Source organism: Amaranthus tricolor, chromosome 1, assembly GCF_026212465.1.
Source record: "Amaranthus tricolor cultivar Red isolate AtriRed21 chromosome 1, ASM2621246v1, whole genome shotgun sequence".
NCBI classification, from domain to species: domain Eukaryota; kingdom Viridiplantae; phylum Streptophyta; class Magnoliopsida; order Caryophyllales; family Amaranthaceae; genus Amaranthus; species Amaranthus tricolor.
In genome coordinates this window covers 679,511-697,966 of record NC_080047.1, presented here as the reverse complement: position 1 = coordinate 697,966, position 18,456 = coordinate 679,511, and the positions used below count along the sequence as shown (strand labels likewise).

Below are 18,456 nucleotides of genomic sequence, written 5' to 3'. Positions count from 1 at the left end.
ATATATAAATAGACATTTTTGGCCTTAATGAAAGTAAAGAAAAGTAAGAGATATAAGGACAATATTGTAATATAATCAATTTGTATCTAATTCTTTATTTATTTTTATCATTTGCTAAATGAGAACATGACACATTTATATTCAAAGTTTCAATTCAAGTCTCACAATTTTCATTTCCACATGCCAAACATCCCTAACGGCCCGTTTGGTTAGTGATACTAAATGGTGGTAATGAGAATGATTTATAGTGTAAAATTTCATCAAAATTTCTATATCATTCCTACAAATAAGTTTTTTTTGTTTACAAATTTTCATTACCACCTAATACCCCATCTCCTAATAATAATGCATTGAAATGAATTTTATGAAGAAAATGAGATGATTAAAGTTGAACAAGCGTAACTATGAACGCTATTAATATTTGAGGTGACAAAGGCAGTTGCAAATAAATCCCAAATACACGTTATTTTCGCAGGTTCGAGGAGAAAAAATTTCAACTTGTCATCTTACATGTGGCCCACTTCAAATGGACATTTATCATACTATATAAATAAAATATTATTTGTACCTAAAAATATCATATTATTATAACTCTATTTATTTCAATGACTTTATTCCATTTTATTTGAATACGTTTTTGTCAAGACATACTCCCTTTGTTCTTTTTTGTTATTCTCGTTTATTTTTTGTACAGTTTTCAAAGTGAATTTTAAATCTTAATATTTCTAAATACACATCACAAAAAATTATAAAAAACATATAATAAAAAAGTATACATTGAGACGAATCTAACGAGAGCTCACATGTATATATTTTATTACCTATTAGAGTATATAACATATTCTAGGACTTCAACCATAAGCTTAAGCTTTTGGTTGAATTGGTTCCTTGACATGGTATCAGAAGCCAGTGTAACAAGAGCTTACGGGTTCGAATCTCAATCATTCCTCATTAAAGTGGAATATTCAGCGCCAGGTATGAGGAGGGTCTCTGTCGCATCCACACTTCTAGCTCAAATGGTTCTCATGTCAGGGGGCGTATTAGAGTATATAACATATTCTAGGACTTCAAACATAAGCTTAAGCTTGGTTCCTTGACGATCTATATATGTCTTAAAAATCTTAATTATTAGAGTAGATTAAAGTCTTAACATCTACAACAGTGCATAATTAAAAATTAAAAAAATTGATATGAGTAATCCTTGCGTTGAGACGAATGAAACAAGATGTCACGTGATTTCCGAAAGTGGTTGGTTATTAGTTATTACTAAGTATGCATGCATGTATCAAATTATTGATTCAATAAATAGTGGCCTAGTGGGTGCAGTGTGCCTGAGTCCCACACTGTTATTAAGATTAGTTCCTTATAATGTTAATTGGTATTCATTAGTATATTAGAGAAACATAACCAATTAAGTATTTTGCAATTTTTTTTTGTGCTTTTGCAAAAATATATTCTGATAAAGAAATGATTTTTCACGCCATCTACATTAAAGCGGTTGCAAAATACATATTTTCAGATAAAATTTGTACATGCATATTGTGTTTATGAGAAAAATAAAAGTAAGAAAAATGTAATAATTTAATGACAATTGTACATATAGTTGAATCTCACATATAAGGAAAAAAATTAAAGGTTATCAAAGAAGAAAATAAGTTAGACATTTAAATTGTATATATCAAAATTAAAAATAAGAATTTTAATTAATATAAGAGATTCTTATCACATCTAGTGTTAAAGGTTAACCTACTTAACAATGATCTCGCATAAAAGCACCAAAAAGGAAAATATCACAAACATATATGATATTTTTCTGCATGATAAGAATTGAATAATTATCGTAAGAATAAAAAAAAAATATTTGACTAAATTAACTCATTATACTCCATAAGAACAATAATGGTTTCACAAACATATATAAATACATATATATATATATATATATATATATATATATATATATATATATATATATATATATTCTCTTCTCGTACAAGTTTGAGACCGAAAATTTTATTTTTCTTCACAATATATCAATATCAGAAAAAATTTACAGCGATATAAATAATAAAATAGTAATGAAAAATACAACATAAGAAGTATATTTTAGAAGGTAAAAGTCAAAAAGCCTGAATTTTATTTGAATTAGCTGGCAAATCCTATTCTATCTGCCGTTGAGTGACAATTTTTAAAAATTAATGATTTATACTTTATTTATAATATGTTTTATGGAAATATCTGAACCGGTTTCTTATAAGTTATGGTAATCTTAAAAAACACAAAAAAGGGAAATATAAAAGAATTATATGAAGTGTAAAGCAAAGGGTAGTGTTTACGCGTGAAGTGGTTCTGTCTGGCATCTTCTTTTATCATCAATTAGGAATTAGAATAATGAATGAATTGGATATTGTTGGACCAAAATAATAGTTGTAGAAGTATGAAAGTAGCTAGGAATCTGAGTATCACTATCTAGTCCTCCACCTTTTAAGCAACAAACTAAGTCAATTTTCTCCAAGATTACCCAACCATACAATCTAATGCAATTATCACTTTTTAATTGCTTCATTATATAACTTCTTCTAAATTATGGATGGAATTTTTTTTTCCTATAAAAGAAATATTTTGCCTTCTTCTTCTTGTTCAAGGGTGTATTTATATTACAGTTAGAGTAAAACTATATGAAGATTTGAAATCTTGATTTGATTTGAATATTTAGATTTTGATTAGTAATTTGGATATCATGTTACTAAATTTGAATATCCGGTATTTTCAAATAGTTGTGTATCGGAAATCTGATGTTCTTTTTTGTATCATATATTCGCAAATTACAATTTTATTGTTTAGATTCTTGTAAATTATAGTCTTCATCAAAGTATCAGTATCTAAAGCGTTTAGGCAAAATCACAAGAATTTCAACCACTTAATTAAAATTTAAATATTTTCATCAGTTTCACTCACATTTTCACTACCCTCACCCACCTCTACAATTTGTTTTCACTAATTACAAAAAACATAGGTACATACTCCTACATAAATATATATAAAACCTATACAGCTACTCTTGTGAGAAACCGTCTCTTAAAAAGACGACCTAAAAAATTTGTGTAGCCTATATTTACATTTAGATTTTTATTTTTTTGGTTTTAGCGATAATTTAGAATTTAACTTGAATAACAAACTGTGAAACTTAACATAGAATACTTGTTCAAGACCTAGTGTTGGTGTAATTTATAATTAAAAAAAGTGAGAAAATCAAGACAAAGCCAGAGTAGATGCAGCCTTAGATTAGATTTTGTTGTTGATCACAGGCTTCAAGGCACACAGTATACTCCACTGAAACAGTCATAACTCGAAACCACCTAAATTTTCTCATCTACCTTTGATTCCGCACTTATTTGGTGTAACTTCTTTTAACTGCTTGACCACCTCCTATATAAGTTCTAACAATTTCAACATTAATAATTACCATAAATATAAAAAATTAGTATGAACACTGATTTGTAGGGATAGATTAAAAGTGTGAGAAAATTTATTGATAAATATTAAGAAAGTAGTAAAAATACTACATAGAATTATTACACGTTATAAAAGACAAATTACATTGAAAAGTCGAATAATCTCTTAAAGACATAGAAAATACTTTCTCCGTTCCAATTTAATCGTAATATTGGAAATACTTACACTATTTATTTATCTTCCTTAATTTGTGATTGATTTATAATCTATCTATAAGTTAAAAAGATAATCAAGTGGGATCTTGTTTGATTCGTCTTGATGCAAAGATTATTAATATCAAATTTTTATAACTTTTTATTATACATAATTATAGACATTAAATATTAAATTAGTGCATAGGACTACGTGAAAAAGCAACTATTGCGAAACGGAAGTAGTATTTATTTTGATTATTTTGGGTGTTCTTACATCTTTATCTTTTAAGACTCTTTTCCCTTAAATTGATAAAAACTAAATATTGTCGACTTTTTACTGGCTGAAAAATAATTCTCCCTATAACATCAACATAGAACAAGTTTTTATAAAAACAACCAAAAATATATCGTTATGTAATATGAAATAATAATATATAAAGCGCTTTTTCAGCTACAAGTTTTATAAGTATAAATTGGCTAATTATTTGTTTGACTAAACAATTTTCTTTTTCAACATGTACTATGTTAAATGGCGTTTTAAAAAATTTAGAAAAAAGTTCAATTTTCACTGTTACTTACATACATTATTCATAATTTCATCTATATTTTTATTAATTTTTGATAACTTATTTACATATTTTTAAATATGTATGTGGATTTTTTTTTCTAATCTTCACTATTAATTAATAAAGATAATTAGATTTTAACAAAATCAAAATCATACTCATTGGAATTTGGTAGAATCATTTTTTTATTAACGAATTAGAGAGACTTAAAAATACAACTATGTATAGAAAATCAGTTGGCATCATTTGCAATTTGATTAATTAGGACAAATACTACTCCATTAAATAAATATTATCAGAAGAAAAAGAAACAAACAAAATACTTTTCGAACTAATTTAATCTACTAGCTAGTAATAAGATTCCTAGTACGTCAGTAATGTAGTATCAGTTGAATTTACTGATTCAATCTAATTTATTATTTCTAACTTTAACTATTGATTAAATGAATAACACTCTTATTATTTCATAATTTTTTTTGAGATCTCTTACTATTTCATATTGTTTAACTGTAATTATAAGAAAATTTTGATTTTCAACGTATCAACTTTAACTTATTTGCTTTTAAAAGTTCAAATTTTATTTATTTTTTAAAGGCCTGAACTTTAGCGTGCATCCGCTTCTAAAGGTTCCAATGACCTTTAACCGGTTGAATAAGTTTTTTTCACCAAAATAACTTTTTTTTTCCTCATCAATGGCTTCTTTGTTTTTATCTTCCTCATCCAAATTCAGTTTCCTTCTTCAAGCAAACATTAATACTTACCTGTAAAAGAGAGTTTTTCTTCATTAATGAGATTTAACTTCCATCTTCAACCCACTTCCCAAATTATCCCTAACATAAAAGCAATAAAATTTACAATAAATAAACAAAAAAAAAAACTTCTTTACTTGAAAATCAAAACCTGAAAAATCAAGAAGAATGAAGAAGAGGAGGAGGCAACATTTGGCATAAAGAAGTATGAACCTTATGATTGAGAAATTGCACACATTAAACTAGAAATGAGAAACTGAATATTGCTATACAAGTTCACGAAATCATAATCTGCAATTATAAACCTGATGCAACTGTTTATATCAGTTTAATTTGTTATGATTGAAGAGGCTCATGCACCGTCTTCTAAGAAGAATTACTTGTCAATCAGGTCTCATGGTTCGTTGTACTTGGACGACATACATCCATTTTAGAAAACGTTAAAGTACTTAGAGGCAAAAGAAGACGCCAACGAAGAAGTACGGCACGCAAACGCCGATGATAAAGAGTACTTTCAATCGTTGGTGGATGAAGTTTTAAAAGCTGACCCCGCAGTTGTACGACGCATGTCTCAGGTACTTGAACAAGAACTACAAACCTGAGCCACAAGCAAGTCCACGAGGAAGGGAAGACCAACGACAAGCAGAACCCGGGGTCACGGATCCAGATCTTCATCACGCGGGAGATCTAGTGGTAGATCTAGCAACCGATCAAATCAATCGTCAGTTGGAATTAACTTCAGTTTCAACTTATCTGGTTCCCGTATTTCCTTTCCTATAATCATATATGTTTTAAATCAATTGAATGATATTAATATACTGTTATTTTTTCAGATGGTTTAGCAGGTCGTAATTTTTCACTTTTTCCGTGGCCAAATCACATTCCATATATTCTTCCGCCGTACCTGTTTGATTATTGATGTTATAGGTGACGAAAACTGTGGATTTAGAGCTATTTCCGTCACAGAGTTAGGGGGCAAGGAGGCATGGCCTCCTTTACGACGTGCAATGAGTTTGGAAACGAAAACGCATAGAGATCAATATGCACGCGTGTATCTATCAGCACTCTCAATGGTTTACAAAAAAAAAAATTCATTAATCTCTCTCTACACTTTCTCTTTCATCCACATCATCTTTTTGTGCGAAAACTTTTGCTATTCAAGTTTATCCCATTCATGTGGAAAAAAAACTTTCCTCACCGCTCTTTCTTACTTCATATTTTATCTCACCTCATTTTCTCTCTTTGTTCAAAAATATTATTTAAGATAAAAAAACTAATTCATGAAATATTATTAAGACAAAGTACCAATACAACAAAAAAAATTAAAAATAACAAAATTAAGCTAATAATGTAAAAATTAAACTACTTGAATACTAATTTTATGAAATTAGAGAGAAAAGAAAATTTTTAAAGTGTGTCAAAAAATAGATAAATGTGTGTCTATTTATAGAGAATTGTTTTTTTTATGAATGTTGGTATACTTTATTATTTTTTTTAATGTCTTTAAAATTTAGAAATTGTGGGTCAAAAAAATAAGAAAATGGGTATATTTTTTAATTAGTGGTGGGCCCACTGTGAGGAAATCTCAAAAATTTCCACTCATTGAGTAATTTTTTAGAAACATTTGAGTGTTTTTTTTGGATATTCATTAGTGAAAAAATTCCATTCAAATAAAATTTTTTCACCATTGAAATAGCTTTTAAAATATTGTAATTATTCGGATAAAAACATGCATTATCATCTTTTTTGGTCATTCACACTCCAAACAACTCTTAAATAATTTTGCTAATTAAATTCAAGTCAACTATGTGTCACACATTTAAGGTGATTCGTCAATTCACTAGATATAGATATTAAATAAATTTCTTTTTTTAGATTAAATGGTAGGTAGATGGAAGGAAAGAGTTATGCGAAAATGAACTTATAACTTAATCTGAAAAATATTATATTTACTCTGATTGAAATAAGACTCAATTCTTTAGATTTTTAATTTGGTTTAATTTTTTTAAACCTAATTTAAAAGTATGTTGGATTTATGTTGATGTATTGGAGTACACTTTATTACACTATAATTAAGAAATCTATTAAAAATGTATTTTTAGTGGAAGATTCCTAAACAATATAGTACAAATAAAGAGATTAAAACTAACCTAAGGCATGATCTTTCCATAAACATTTGTAAGCATTATTGTTAAGGACAAAATTTACAATCATATTCATAGTAGACAGTAGTACATGTTAATGATGCACGCATCTTTGAGTAAAAAACAATTAATCAAAAGGGAAAGTAAAAGACTCCAGTACTCCATTTTTTTTTCTTTTACAAGTGGATTACCAACATCATTAAAATAATTCCAAAAAATAATAGGAATAATCATCAAAAATAATCCATGTTATTGTCCACCTGCTCAAAATAAACCCAATTATTGATAATCTCAAAATAATTTCATTTATGAAATGAGTCTTCTCAAAACATACCAGGATAATTTGAGTAGGTATGGAATAAAATGGATTATTTTTGTGTATTTTTCCAAAATAATATTATTATTAAATTAAATTTATTGGATAATGGGAATTAGGTGGAGCAAGTATGCAGGCTGGACCCAGCTAACAAATTTAAAAAATAAAGAAATGAAGCCAACTAAAATACAGCTACAGTTAAATTAGTTGTGGGTCATCCTTTACAATCACACCATTCCCGCCTATATTCTCTCTTTGTACATTTCCCTGATTCCATGCAAGTCAGCAAGTGTTCTCCAGTATTTTTTTAAAAAAAAAATAAATGCCTGATTTTTATTTAGTGTACGATAGAGAATTAAGAAGATGGTGAGAATTGAATCCCAAAAATTATCACAATTCATAAGTTTGAAGAGAAAGTCTTCATTCACTAGGTTGATCCGGCCTGATTCTCATTTAGATATATACCATAATCACGTATTTTCTCCGTTTTGTTATACTTGTTATATTTAATTTTTTATGTAATTTAATGTGTTATTTTGTTCATTTATATAGTAAATTACACTCATTTAAAAATTATAAAAAGTTAATATTATAAAAGTATGCAATTACACGATTCAAACAAGATCCCACTTGAATATATTTTTGCTTACATATTAGCCGTAATATATAAAATAAGCTTAAATGATGAATAGTGTCCATAATCGAGATGTAACTAGTATTTTAGAATAGAGGAAGTATATATAAATGATTAAATTATTTGTATTAATTTGAATGTCATGTTACTTATTTAGCCATTTTGGTTTTTCAAATTTAAATAAACACCCAAAATAATTTAAAAGTTGTTTGTTTTAGCTATTAGTCAATTTTAAACTTGATGGTCTATGTCAAATTATTTTCAAATGTTGTCATTTATACAAAGTCCAAACTATTATTTTTGAACTTCTTTTGCATTTTTGTCCTTTTCAAAATAGAAGTAGAATTGGAATAAGTGAACACCACTTATTTAATTGTATGATTTATAAAATCAAATATTATCAAATCAGGAAATCACTTTAATTATCAAAATTATTATGGGATGATTTCTGATTATTTTTTCCCTTAATTTATAAAAAGTTAAACTACATTTTTTTCAAAAACTAACTACTAAAACACAAATTATTATGTAAGAGGGAATTATTGAAAGACGCAATTATACATAGGTTAAATAGTTCATCTAATACATATTATGAAAATATGAGCTTCTTGTTTGAGGTCATCTCACTGATAGATGGTTTCTCATAAGAATAACTTCCACTAAAATACAAATTTTTCATCATCATCATTATACCTAGTGTATCCCACTCATAGAAAAACTATGGATAGGGTCTAGAGAGGGAAGGACGGCGGCAACTCATACCCATAAAGGAGAGCGCGGCCAAAGGAGTCCCCCGGCTCGAGAAAGATAAAGAGACGTAACTAGACGGGAAAGATAAATTAAATGCTTATAAATAAAATAAATAAGTGGAACCAACTACATAATAAAAGAAAACAAAAAACTAATAAAAAAGAAATGAGAGAAGCAAGAGAGCAAGAACACCAAAAGGTAATCTAAAAGGACATCAGTAGTCTAAAACACTGATATAGCGTCTCCAACTACCCTTATCTCTTCACTGTTGGACCCAAGTCCATGTTTAAAATGCCCCACTTGGGTCAACATCGTATTTGACAATGCTGTATACTCTATAGTCTACAGACTCAGCTCCATATCCGATTACTCGTTAATACTATTATCTTAATAATTGAACGGTTCAAGTGAATGTATGGTCCAAGACATTAATGAATGTATAATTAGTGTGACAGTTTTGTGGGTTGCTTCGGTTCCACAAGACTCTTGATGTGGCTATAGGCCTACACTCCAGTAATACAAGGTACTAGAAGGGTTTGACTTTCGTGACAGTAATGAAAATCGAGTCGGCTTTTTTTAAAAGTTTAAGAAAAGACTACGTGACTTATGTTACTGGATAAAGAATTGAGTTCGTTATTACAGTTTTCGCTTTTGGTTTGATTTTTAGGAAAAGTTTCTTTTATTAGTAATTTTTCACAAATTACTCGGTTTTGATTGTTATTAGTTTGCACAATTTATTGATTTAAGAATTATGGCTTATGTTCTTCATTTTCCCAATATCTATTATCAAAAATCCTTGGTAAATTTGAGTATTCTAATACACATAGATCACTGTCAAACTTCAAATAGCCTTATTGGTGGTATCTTCACCCCATCATATGATATTGAGTGTTGATAACAACTTGATAGTTGATACGTGGCCAATTATGCCTTTGAAATGATTAGGATTTTCAATATTAGACATGATATTGTTAGTTCTTTGATAATTTGGCCCATCTAATTTATTTAGAAATTCATGTGACTATGCTTGGATCAAAAGTGCATAATACACGTGTATTTGACCTTATCAAACATTTTTTTTTAAATTCAACGAGATTTAGGAATAAGGAACAACCCTTGTCCTCAAATCTTCCAAATCTCAACACTCCAACTACAAAAAAAGTGAGTTTGAGAAGGTTTTTGAAAAAAATTAGAGGAATTTGGTAAATTTGATTGAATTTAAAGCATATTTATAGAGAGGAGAGGTAAAGTTGAGAAAAATAATATAATAAAAAGGTTTTGTAATTAAAAAAGGGGCGATAAATAATATTTTAAAAAATTTGATCCATTCTGACTAATAGAAGGTTTTTACATTTAAATTTTCAACCAATAGTTGGAAGAGTCGATCTTATATGGACTTAGTACACACTAAAATATCATCATCATCATATTCAATATTCCAAACGAGAGCAGAGTCTGAGTAAGGAAAGATGACTGACAATCTATATCCATACACACTAAAATATAATTATAATAGTATATGACTAAATAGTGAATAATGACTAAAAATGTAAACTTGTGAATGAAAATATTAAAAAGGGTGCATACTAAATAGGGCCGAGTGCAAACTAACTTCATTTTAGACGGACACTAGTTGGGCTGTGGGGTCCGCAGTCGGCTAATATCAATGCCATTATGATTTGTGCCAAGGCTGATGTAGATCGTAGAGATTACAGACTTAACAGTTAGGAAAAAAAAGGTCCTCTCCGTGACAGACCGGAGTATGAGACCTTTGTCCAACTGTGAACTGCCCACCAAAAAATTGACGCAAAATGCATTAAATTCTTTAGTTAACGTCACAAATCAAACATACAGTCTAGGTTGTTGGCTAAACATCTTACTACGCATTACCCAATACCTATCTCGTCAATTTCATATTCTCTAAATAAATACCAAATTATTCTTGTAAGAAATTCTGAACTGGGTCTTAATAATTCCCCTCCTTTAATACAAAAGGGTTTAGCTTTTGATTTCTTTTAGCAATAATTCAGGTAAAGTTTTAATCTTTCTACATTCTCCTTGTTTTTTTGGGTTCAAATGGCTATGATTTGGCAAAAAGTTGAAAAATATTTGGGTAGAATTTGACGATGAAATGGGTTTTTTGTTGTTATTGTTGTTGTTGTTGTTGATTTTAGGGATGGGGACGAAGACAGTATTGATTCCTGCTGATGAAATCGATTTGAGTGCAGTCAAGTATGAGTATGAGCAAATTGATGGTTAGTTGCTTAATTTTGTTATTTTTTCTCTATATTTCTGTTTTTGAGAGTAAATTTATTCCATATCATGATCCAATTAGTGCTTTTGATGGAGTTTATGAAATTTGGTCATCTGGGTGTGGCGGGTTATAGTTTATACTGGATTTTTCAAGAGTACTAACTTAGGCTGGCATGGTTGTAGTTTTTGGAAAAAACTTAGTTGACCCGTTCTGCTACTAATAGACAAAAAAAATATATTTAGTAATGAGTTGTTTATCCAACGACTAGATGAAACAGTGTCCATAGTTGTGGTTAGACTTGTTAATTATGAGCTCACATAACGCACCCGATAATTCGCTTTGAATACAACAACGATGATGCCTAAGCGTTCACGCCACGGTTCATCTCAACAATATAGGTTTGAGTTTCAACCTTTGAGATTGTTGTTGCCAAAGACCATAATTTGTTCGACCGTATTTTGAAAACTAACATGTAACTAGAAAATCATTTCCTATGATTATCTAGATATATATCTCTCCATTCATCCCTATTCACTATCACTTAATACAAATCCTACTTTTTTATCATTCTTCAGTCATGTTATCCTTATCATCTTTGGCTTTTCCTTTAATCTTCTCCGAGTTCAAACATTCAAGTTTTTTAACCTTCAAACCTTTTGGTATACGTTGCATATGATCAAACCAACATAAATCTTATCCACGCCTCAATGCCATATATTCCGATCGCAAACTCTCTATTTTAGTCACTCACTAAACATCTATATTACTTAAACACATATTTGGTGTTCAACCTGGTATTTTAAGTGTCTGTTTCGATGATTCTTGAAGTTATTGGACATTGAGACGCGTACACGAACACTAACTAAATTTTCTACTGGTTATACTTTGTGTGTGCTTGTTATTGTTTTTGTGTGTGTGTGTGTTGGGTTGGGGGTGGTTGTGGGGGAGTGTCGTATCGATTAGTAGATTGAGCCTTTTTTGTGTATGAGTCTTTTGTTTTGATCCTTATTACCAAAGCCTGAAACTTCCCGTTGAATCCGTTTTGGAGACTTTGTCCCTGAAATTCTAGATTAAGCTTCAGATTAGTGTTCACTTCATTTTTGAAATGCTAGATTAATGTTTCATGGTGCCGTTTCATTCCCCGTTTCGTATCATACTTTTTTTGGACAACAAGTTTTACTGAATGGAGAAATATTAGGATTCTATGTTTTGTCTTGTGAGATATGATCATATGAGAGTATCATTGTAGTGATTAGAACTCTGATCCTAGGTTTTCTTATATACGGTTTTCAATAGCAAAAGTGCGGATAATATCAAGAATAACTTACAACTAATAACACGGTAATAAAATACATGTTACAAATTGTGATTCTAGACAGAAGTAATTAAAGTTTTAAATTGATCTCTATTATAAAAAAGACCTCTAGTCGGGCATGATCGAATGGTTACCAAGTAAGAAATCTTGGCTGAATGATAGCAGCCAAGGAAGAGTCTGAAGATTTAAGCTTAAAGTAATGCTGATATTGTGGGAGTTGAAAAATTGTTTTATAGTTTATAGTACTGCGTGTGATTATGTTTCGTGTGGATTTCTTAGATCAAATGGAATCGACTTCATCATTTTAAACATTCAATAGATACAATCATACTAGAGTTTAATAGTTCTTGACTCCTTGATGTAGCATTGTTGTAATTAGCTGTCTCAGTTCGGTTCTATTATGAAGTCCTAGCCCCTTTAGAAACCTTAATGCTTACATATTATTACTTCATTGGCATACAGCTCCACATCTCACAGGATCAACTTTGAGATTATTTGTTTGGCTCCTTGAAGCTCCAGTCATAGGTTCTATGATTATTTCTTACCTGAGAAAAAAGAATAAAATGGTTGAGGTTTGTTACCTTGTTACTTGTAGACAATCTGTATATCTCGATTTTTGCACTACTTTTGAAGTTAGTATGGTGACACAATATTGTTTTTTCTTACTGTTGACAGCTACTGAAAAACACTGTCATCCCGGAGAGCCCCATGTTTAAGCCTGAGTACCCTCCTCAAGGTTATTTCTTGTACTTTAAGGCTGTTCACTTATTTTCTGTTTCTTTGTTATGTGCTCACTGCTCAAGTAGGGTGTGCATGTATTTTGTTCATTTGAGTATGTGAACCACCTTTAATACAGTAAGTTTGAATTTTTCTCTTTAGAACCAGAAAAAGATGTTGCTTTTGTTGAGGATGCTGGCCGTTCTGAGGAGCGTGTTGCACAAGCTTTGAAGTGCCTCTCTGAATATGATCCTTCAGGCTATTGTGATGATGATTTGGCAAAATCATTTCGTTATTGGAAGATACGCGATTTTTCATATGCTTATCGCACCAAGCTTGCTACCCCATCCTTGGTCTTCTACCTCAATAATAACTCTATTTTTCATATTAGGCTTCCACTGCTATAAAACTATTGAATTACATGACATCTGATACTGTTTATTAATGCAGGTTGCTGAAAAAATAATTTTAGCCTTGGAGGAGTTCAATAAAGCAAATCCCACCACCCCCTTACTTATTGCATTTGATGCCGAGGATGTAAGAGTGCAGGCAGCTGCTTCAACTCAAAGATTTGAAGAAGGTAATGCTCAATTATGATGGTTTTGGCATGTATTTGCATACCCAAACTCTTGAGGTTAAGGCTTCGGGATTGTTGTTGTTTTACACTCTTGTATGTCTGTCTTCTCATAGTTATTTGTTAGCCAAGTTAGACGCAAACACTTATGTCAAAGTATCACTGACTGACGTGTATTTGCAGGGAAATCTTTATCAGTTTTAGATGGAATTTTCATGGCAATTAAGGATGATATAGATTGTTACCCATATCCCTCGAATGGTATAGTCAAAATGACAGCAAAATTTCTCATCCTTCTCTAAGCATGATGCTCACATTCAAGATTATGTTTTAGGTGCTACAACATGGTACCATGATGTTCGATCTGTGAAGAAAGATGCAGTTTCTGTTTCTAAATTGCGAAGCTGCGGTGTAATATTTATTGGGAAGGCAAACATGCATGAATTAGGTCTTGGGACAACTGGAAACAATGCCAATTATGGGTAAGTTTTGAATTCCGTTACAGGGAAATTTATGTACAAACAGACATATTACTAGAGGTTCAATCATATAGAACACTTTCATAGCAATCCTTAATGCAGTATATATTTGCCAATATGAAATCTCTCTTTTCCCTGCTTCCTTTATACCATGGCGTGGTTAATTTTTTCAGAACGACGAGAAATCCCCATGCACATGATCGGTACACTGGTGGATCTTCATCAGGTCCAGCAGCAATTGTAGCTTCTGGACTATGTTCAGCTGCTCTTGGGACAGATGGTGGAGGTTATTATAAACATTTCTTGCTTCTGATAGCGTAATAGATCTACAGCTGGAATGCTAATCTTGGTAATTAACAAGAGATTTTTTTTACTTCAGGTTCAATTCGTATTCCTTCGTCACTTTGTGGTGTGGTGGGCCTGAAGACGACTTATGGAAGAATTGATAAGAGAGGGTCGGTAATCACTGTGTCTCTTGGTCTATGTTTTCTCTTTATGATGTCAAATGTTGATAACATATATAATTTCTCCAAAATATAAGGTTTGAGAACTATAAAATATTATATTATGGAGGTACTTTTAAATATAAATCCTCCACCCTTTTGTATTTTCCTTCTAGATGGAAAAATTCTCAAATGGGGAAATATGTGGAGCAAGTTCAGAGGGTTGGAGGAATAATTTGTAGTCAACTTAGGCCTCAAAAAACAAAGGCGACAAATCTAGGGATGGACAAATGAGCGGGTGGATGCGGTACGGCCTCCCCCATATCCATACACACCTAAAATTTCCTATCCACCACCCATGGTGGGTAAAATTTTCATACCCACGCCTGCCCACCTAAGTATGTATTCAATCTCATCCCCACCAACTATGGCCAACTAGGTACACCCATCATGGGTATACGCACCTATACCCGGCTCACATTTACGTCATGTTCGCATTATATACTTTATAATTCTTTACAAATCTGAAAATGTGCATCTAATTTTGTTTTAAACCATATAATGAAATAAAATAAAATTTCTATCCTTTATTTTTTGTCATTAGTTTCAACAAACATATTCAAAATTGATATAATGTAGTACATTGTAGATATGGGGCGAGGCGAGTGCGTATTGGGCAGGCGGCTGGATATGGGGCTGAGCGGGTGGGTATGGGGCGGGTAAAACCTCATTACCCACCACTTAATACTCACTACTCATGGAGGGTATGACTTTTTCATACCCATATCCACCCACTACCCACCAAAGTAATACCCATACCTGCCCCAACTGGAGCGGATGCGGTGTAAATTCCGTATCATTTTACTCACCGGACATCCCTAGCGACAACTAAGGTTAAGAGGGAGTAGTTTTTTTTTACTAATGGGAGATTCTAATAATGACCTATGTCTGTGGGTTCTATGGAGTGATATTCTGAGTTTTTGTGTTGCCAGGGCATTGTGTGATGGAACTGTGGAAATTGTTGGTCCAATAGCATCATCAGTAGAAGATGTGATGCTTGTGTAAGAAATTGATGCTACCATATCAGCCTGCATTTCTCTCTAGTTTCATAAATTCATTTGACAGCTTGTCATCTTATAGAATAATTTTTGCCACTGTTTGTTTGACCATCTTTTGGTTTACTTACTCAAGCCAGAAGGCCAAACTGGTTTTGTTATACTCACTCATGGGCTTTGATAGCCCGTGGTTTTTGAACTCTTTGCTATACTAGTACATCCATTCATGAAAGAACTGTTGATTTTTTAATTTTTATCATCGCATAAGTTTACTTCTTTAAAGACTGACCTCAATGTCTCAATGTCAATAATGTTTCTAAAGGTATGCAGCGGTATTAGGTTCCTCTCCTGCTGATACAATTAGCATGAAACCTGTGAGCTACTAGGAAACCTCTCTCCCCCTTCACTTTCTTGTTTCATAAAAAAATTGAGAGCTGTATGCTATTGCGACAGATTTATTGATAAGGCTTCTGGACTTTTTTCAGTCGCCGCCTTGCTTACCCAATCTGGCATCTGAAGTCCGATGCGAGATTGTAGGATCATTACGGCTTGGGAAGTATACCGAGGTATTTCAGTGATACAATCTCATATTTGATATGATGTATCATGAGGTCTACCATTATATTGTTTTGTGCTGCTGCAGTGGTTTAACGACGTGTGTTCCAGTGAAATCTCCCTGAAGTGCGATGATGTACTAAATTGGCTTTGCGAAAAATATAATTGTCAAGTAAAGGATCTATTTGTTAAGCACTTAAAGCATATTATGTGAATATTTGTTTCCCATATTCCCAATATGTTTTTCCAAGGTTTTCCTAAAATTTCTTGTGCGCAACTGCCAGACCGAGGAAATTGCTATTCCTGAGCTGAGTGAGATGCGTACTGCGCATATTGTTTCTATTGGATCTGAAGCCTTGTGCTCACTTAATCCAGATTGCGAAGACGGGTATGCTCTGTTTTTTTCCGAATGTATTTACAAACTAAGTTGAACTTAGAATTGCTAGCTGGTATTAGTGGTTTGAATGGAAAAGCACTGATAATAGTGTTCATAATTTTACACGATGATCATATCAAGAATGCAATGTTCTTTTATGTAGGAAAAATTCAAAGTTGACATATGACACTCGCACAAATCTGGCACTTTTTCGTTCATTTTCAGCTACGGACTATGTTGCAGCCCAAAAGATTAGGTGAGGAAATAATGTGAATAAAGATTGATGGGAAATTTCTTGTTTCCTTCTGCATTGAATCTGTCCATTCTTGATGGTGCCAAAAATTTATGATCCCTTTATGACTGTTTACTGGCTTTTAATGTAGGCGAAGGATGATGTACTACCACATGGAGATCTTCAAGAAGGTGGACGTCATAGTAACTCCAACCACTGGGTACGCTTCGTCATTATTACTTGCTAGTACTGCGGTTTGCGTTTTCGCTATTTGCTGCGTATCAATTGCAGAGATGAGCAAAGCCAATGCTAACCCGTCTCATCTTCTGCGTTTTCTCGATTGTACCATGTTTTGGAACGTCTTCTTAGCAGTTGGTCTTTCTGGCGCGGGGCATCTGTCCAGATACCAGGCTATAATTTTATAGTCGAAGAAAACAATTACGTATAGAATCATTGATGCCTTGTTTATTATTGAACAGCATGACAGCACCAGCTATATCTTCCAGTGCTCTTAAATGTGGGGAGTCAAACTTGCAGGTTTCAGGTCAGTAAGATTTCAACATTATCTTCTTTAAAGAGATTCTTCCCTCGTACGTTGAATACATCATCTTTCTGTACTAACAGGATATCTGATGCGATTTATTGTGGCTGGAAATCTTCTTGGCCTCCCTGCTATTACCATCCCGGTACATCATCTCTTTTGGTTTAGTCATAATTTCTAGTTATTGAAGGTCTAAATATCATTTCCATTTCATTACCCGTTGCCATTAAGTGGCTCCCACCTTGACGGGGTTCGGAAGGGTCGAATGTTTGAAACCTTATCCTTGTTAGTGATGGCAAAAAGGCTGTTTCAGATTAGTCCCTCAATGGTTTTTATCTTTAAGAACAAGGTTATTTGATTTTGCTTGCTTCATTCTTACTTGTTATGTGTTAGGAATTAGGATTCAGATAAACAAATAGGTGCTTCATCGTTATTGATCAAAAGTGATTTTCATAAAATTCGAAACAAAAATTCGAGTCATAATCATTTGTTTTTTCCAGATTGGTTATGATAAGCAGGGACTTCCCATCGGCTTACAGCTTATAGGCCGACCATGGGGTGAAGCAACGCTCTTGCGTTTGGCATTTTGCATTGAGGTATATATCTAATTATGCAAACTCCATTTTGATCGCTTGCTTTTACCGACTGTAATAAGTCTCTTCGTGGTTAGGAATCATACGGGATAAACAAGAAAAGACCAGCTTTGTACTATGATATCTTGAAAGGTACATAAATGATGCTGTTTGATTTCTACACATAAACAAGTTCTAATCTTCAGATTGATCTTGTTCTTCTCAAGTGGTTAGGCTATAAGATCTCATGTACACCCTATTGTCTTCGGATGTAGAGTGTAGGTTATCATTAGTTTACCCCTCTTGAAGAGGGCATTTCATTGTTCTTACCATCTACATTTACAAGAAAACTACACACTATCATGTAATATCATAAATAATATCATTTGTTTTACACATCTTACCAAAATGATTTTGATTTTGATTTAGCACATTCTAGTTTGCTTTTTGGGCGCCACAGCTTCAGTAATTTGGCCCGATTATGACCATACCTTACTATAATGTGTGCGTTTGATATTCATATGAAGTTGTAAA

General features: G+C 31.9%; 1 protein-coding gene across 1 annotated transcript; it reads left to right on the top strand.

Moving 5' to 3' along the window:
• The first annotated feature begins 10,512 nt into the window (after nucleotides 1-10,512).
• On the top strand, nucleotides 10,513-18,387 carry LOC130797018 (fatty acid amide hydrolase). Its single transcript, XM_057659491.1, has 21 exons — nucleotides 10,513-10,839; nucleotides 10,984-11,064; nucleotides 12,841-12,950; nucleotides 13,054-13,114; nucleotides 13,258-13,448; nucleotides 13,546-13,675; nucleotides 13,853-13,930; nucleotides 14,004-14,151; nucleotides 14,322-14,434; nucleotides 14,528-14,603; nucleotides 15,584-15,652; nucleotides 15,969-16,020; nucleotides 16,132-16,212; nucleotides 16,290-16,373; nucleotides 16,486-16,589; nucleotides 16,741-16,833; nucleotides 16,961-17,029; nucleotides 17,289-17,353; nucleotides 17,434-17,495; nucleotides 17,851-17,946; nucleotides 18,021-18,387. The coding sequence occupies exons 2-21, from the start codon at nucleotides 10,986-10,988 to the stop codon at nucleotides 18,081-18,083; spliced, it is 1,824 nt and encodes a 607-aa protein (XP_057515474.1). The 5' UTR covers nucleotides 10,513-10,839; nucleotides 10,984-10,985; the 3' UTR covers nucleotides 18,084-18,387.
• Nucleotides 18,388-18,456: the final 69 nt, after the last annotated feature.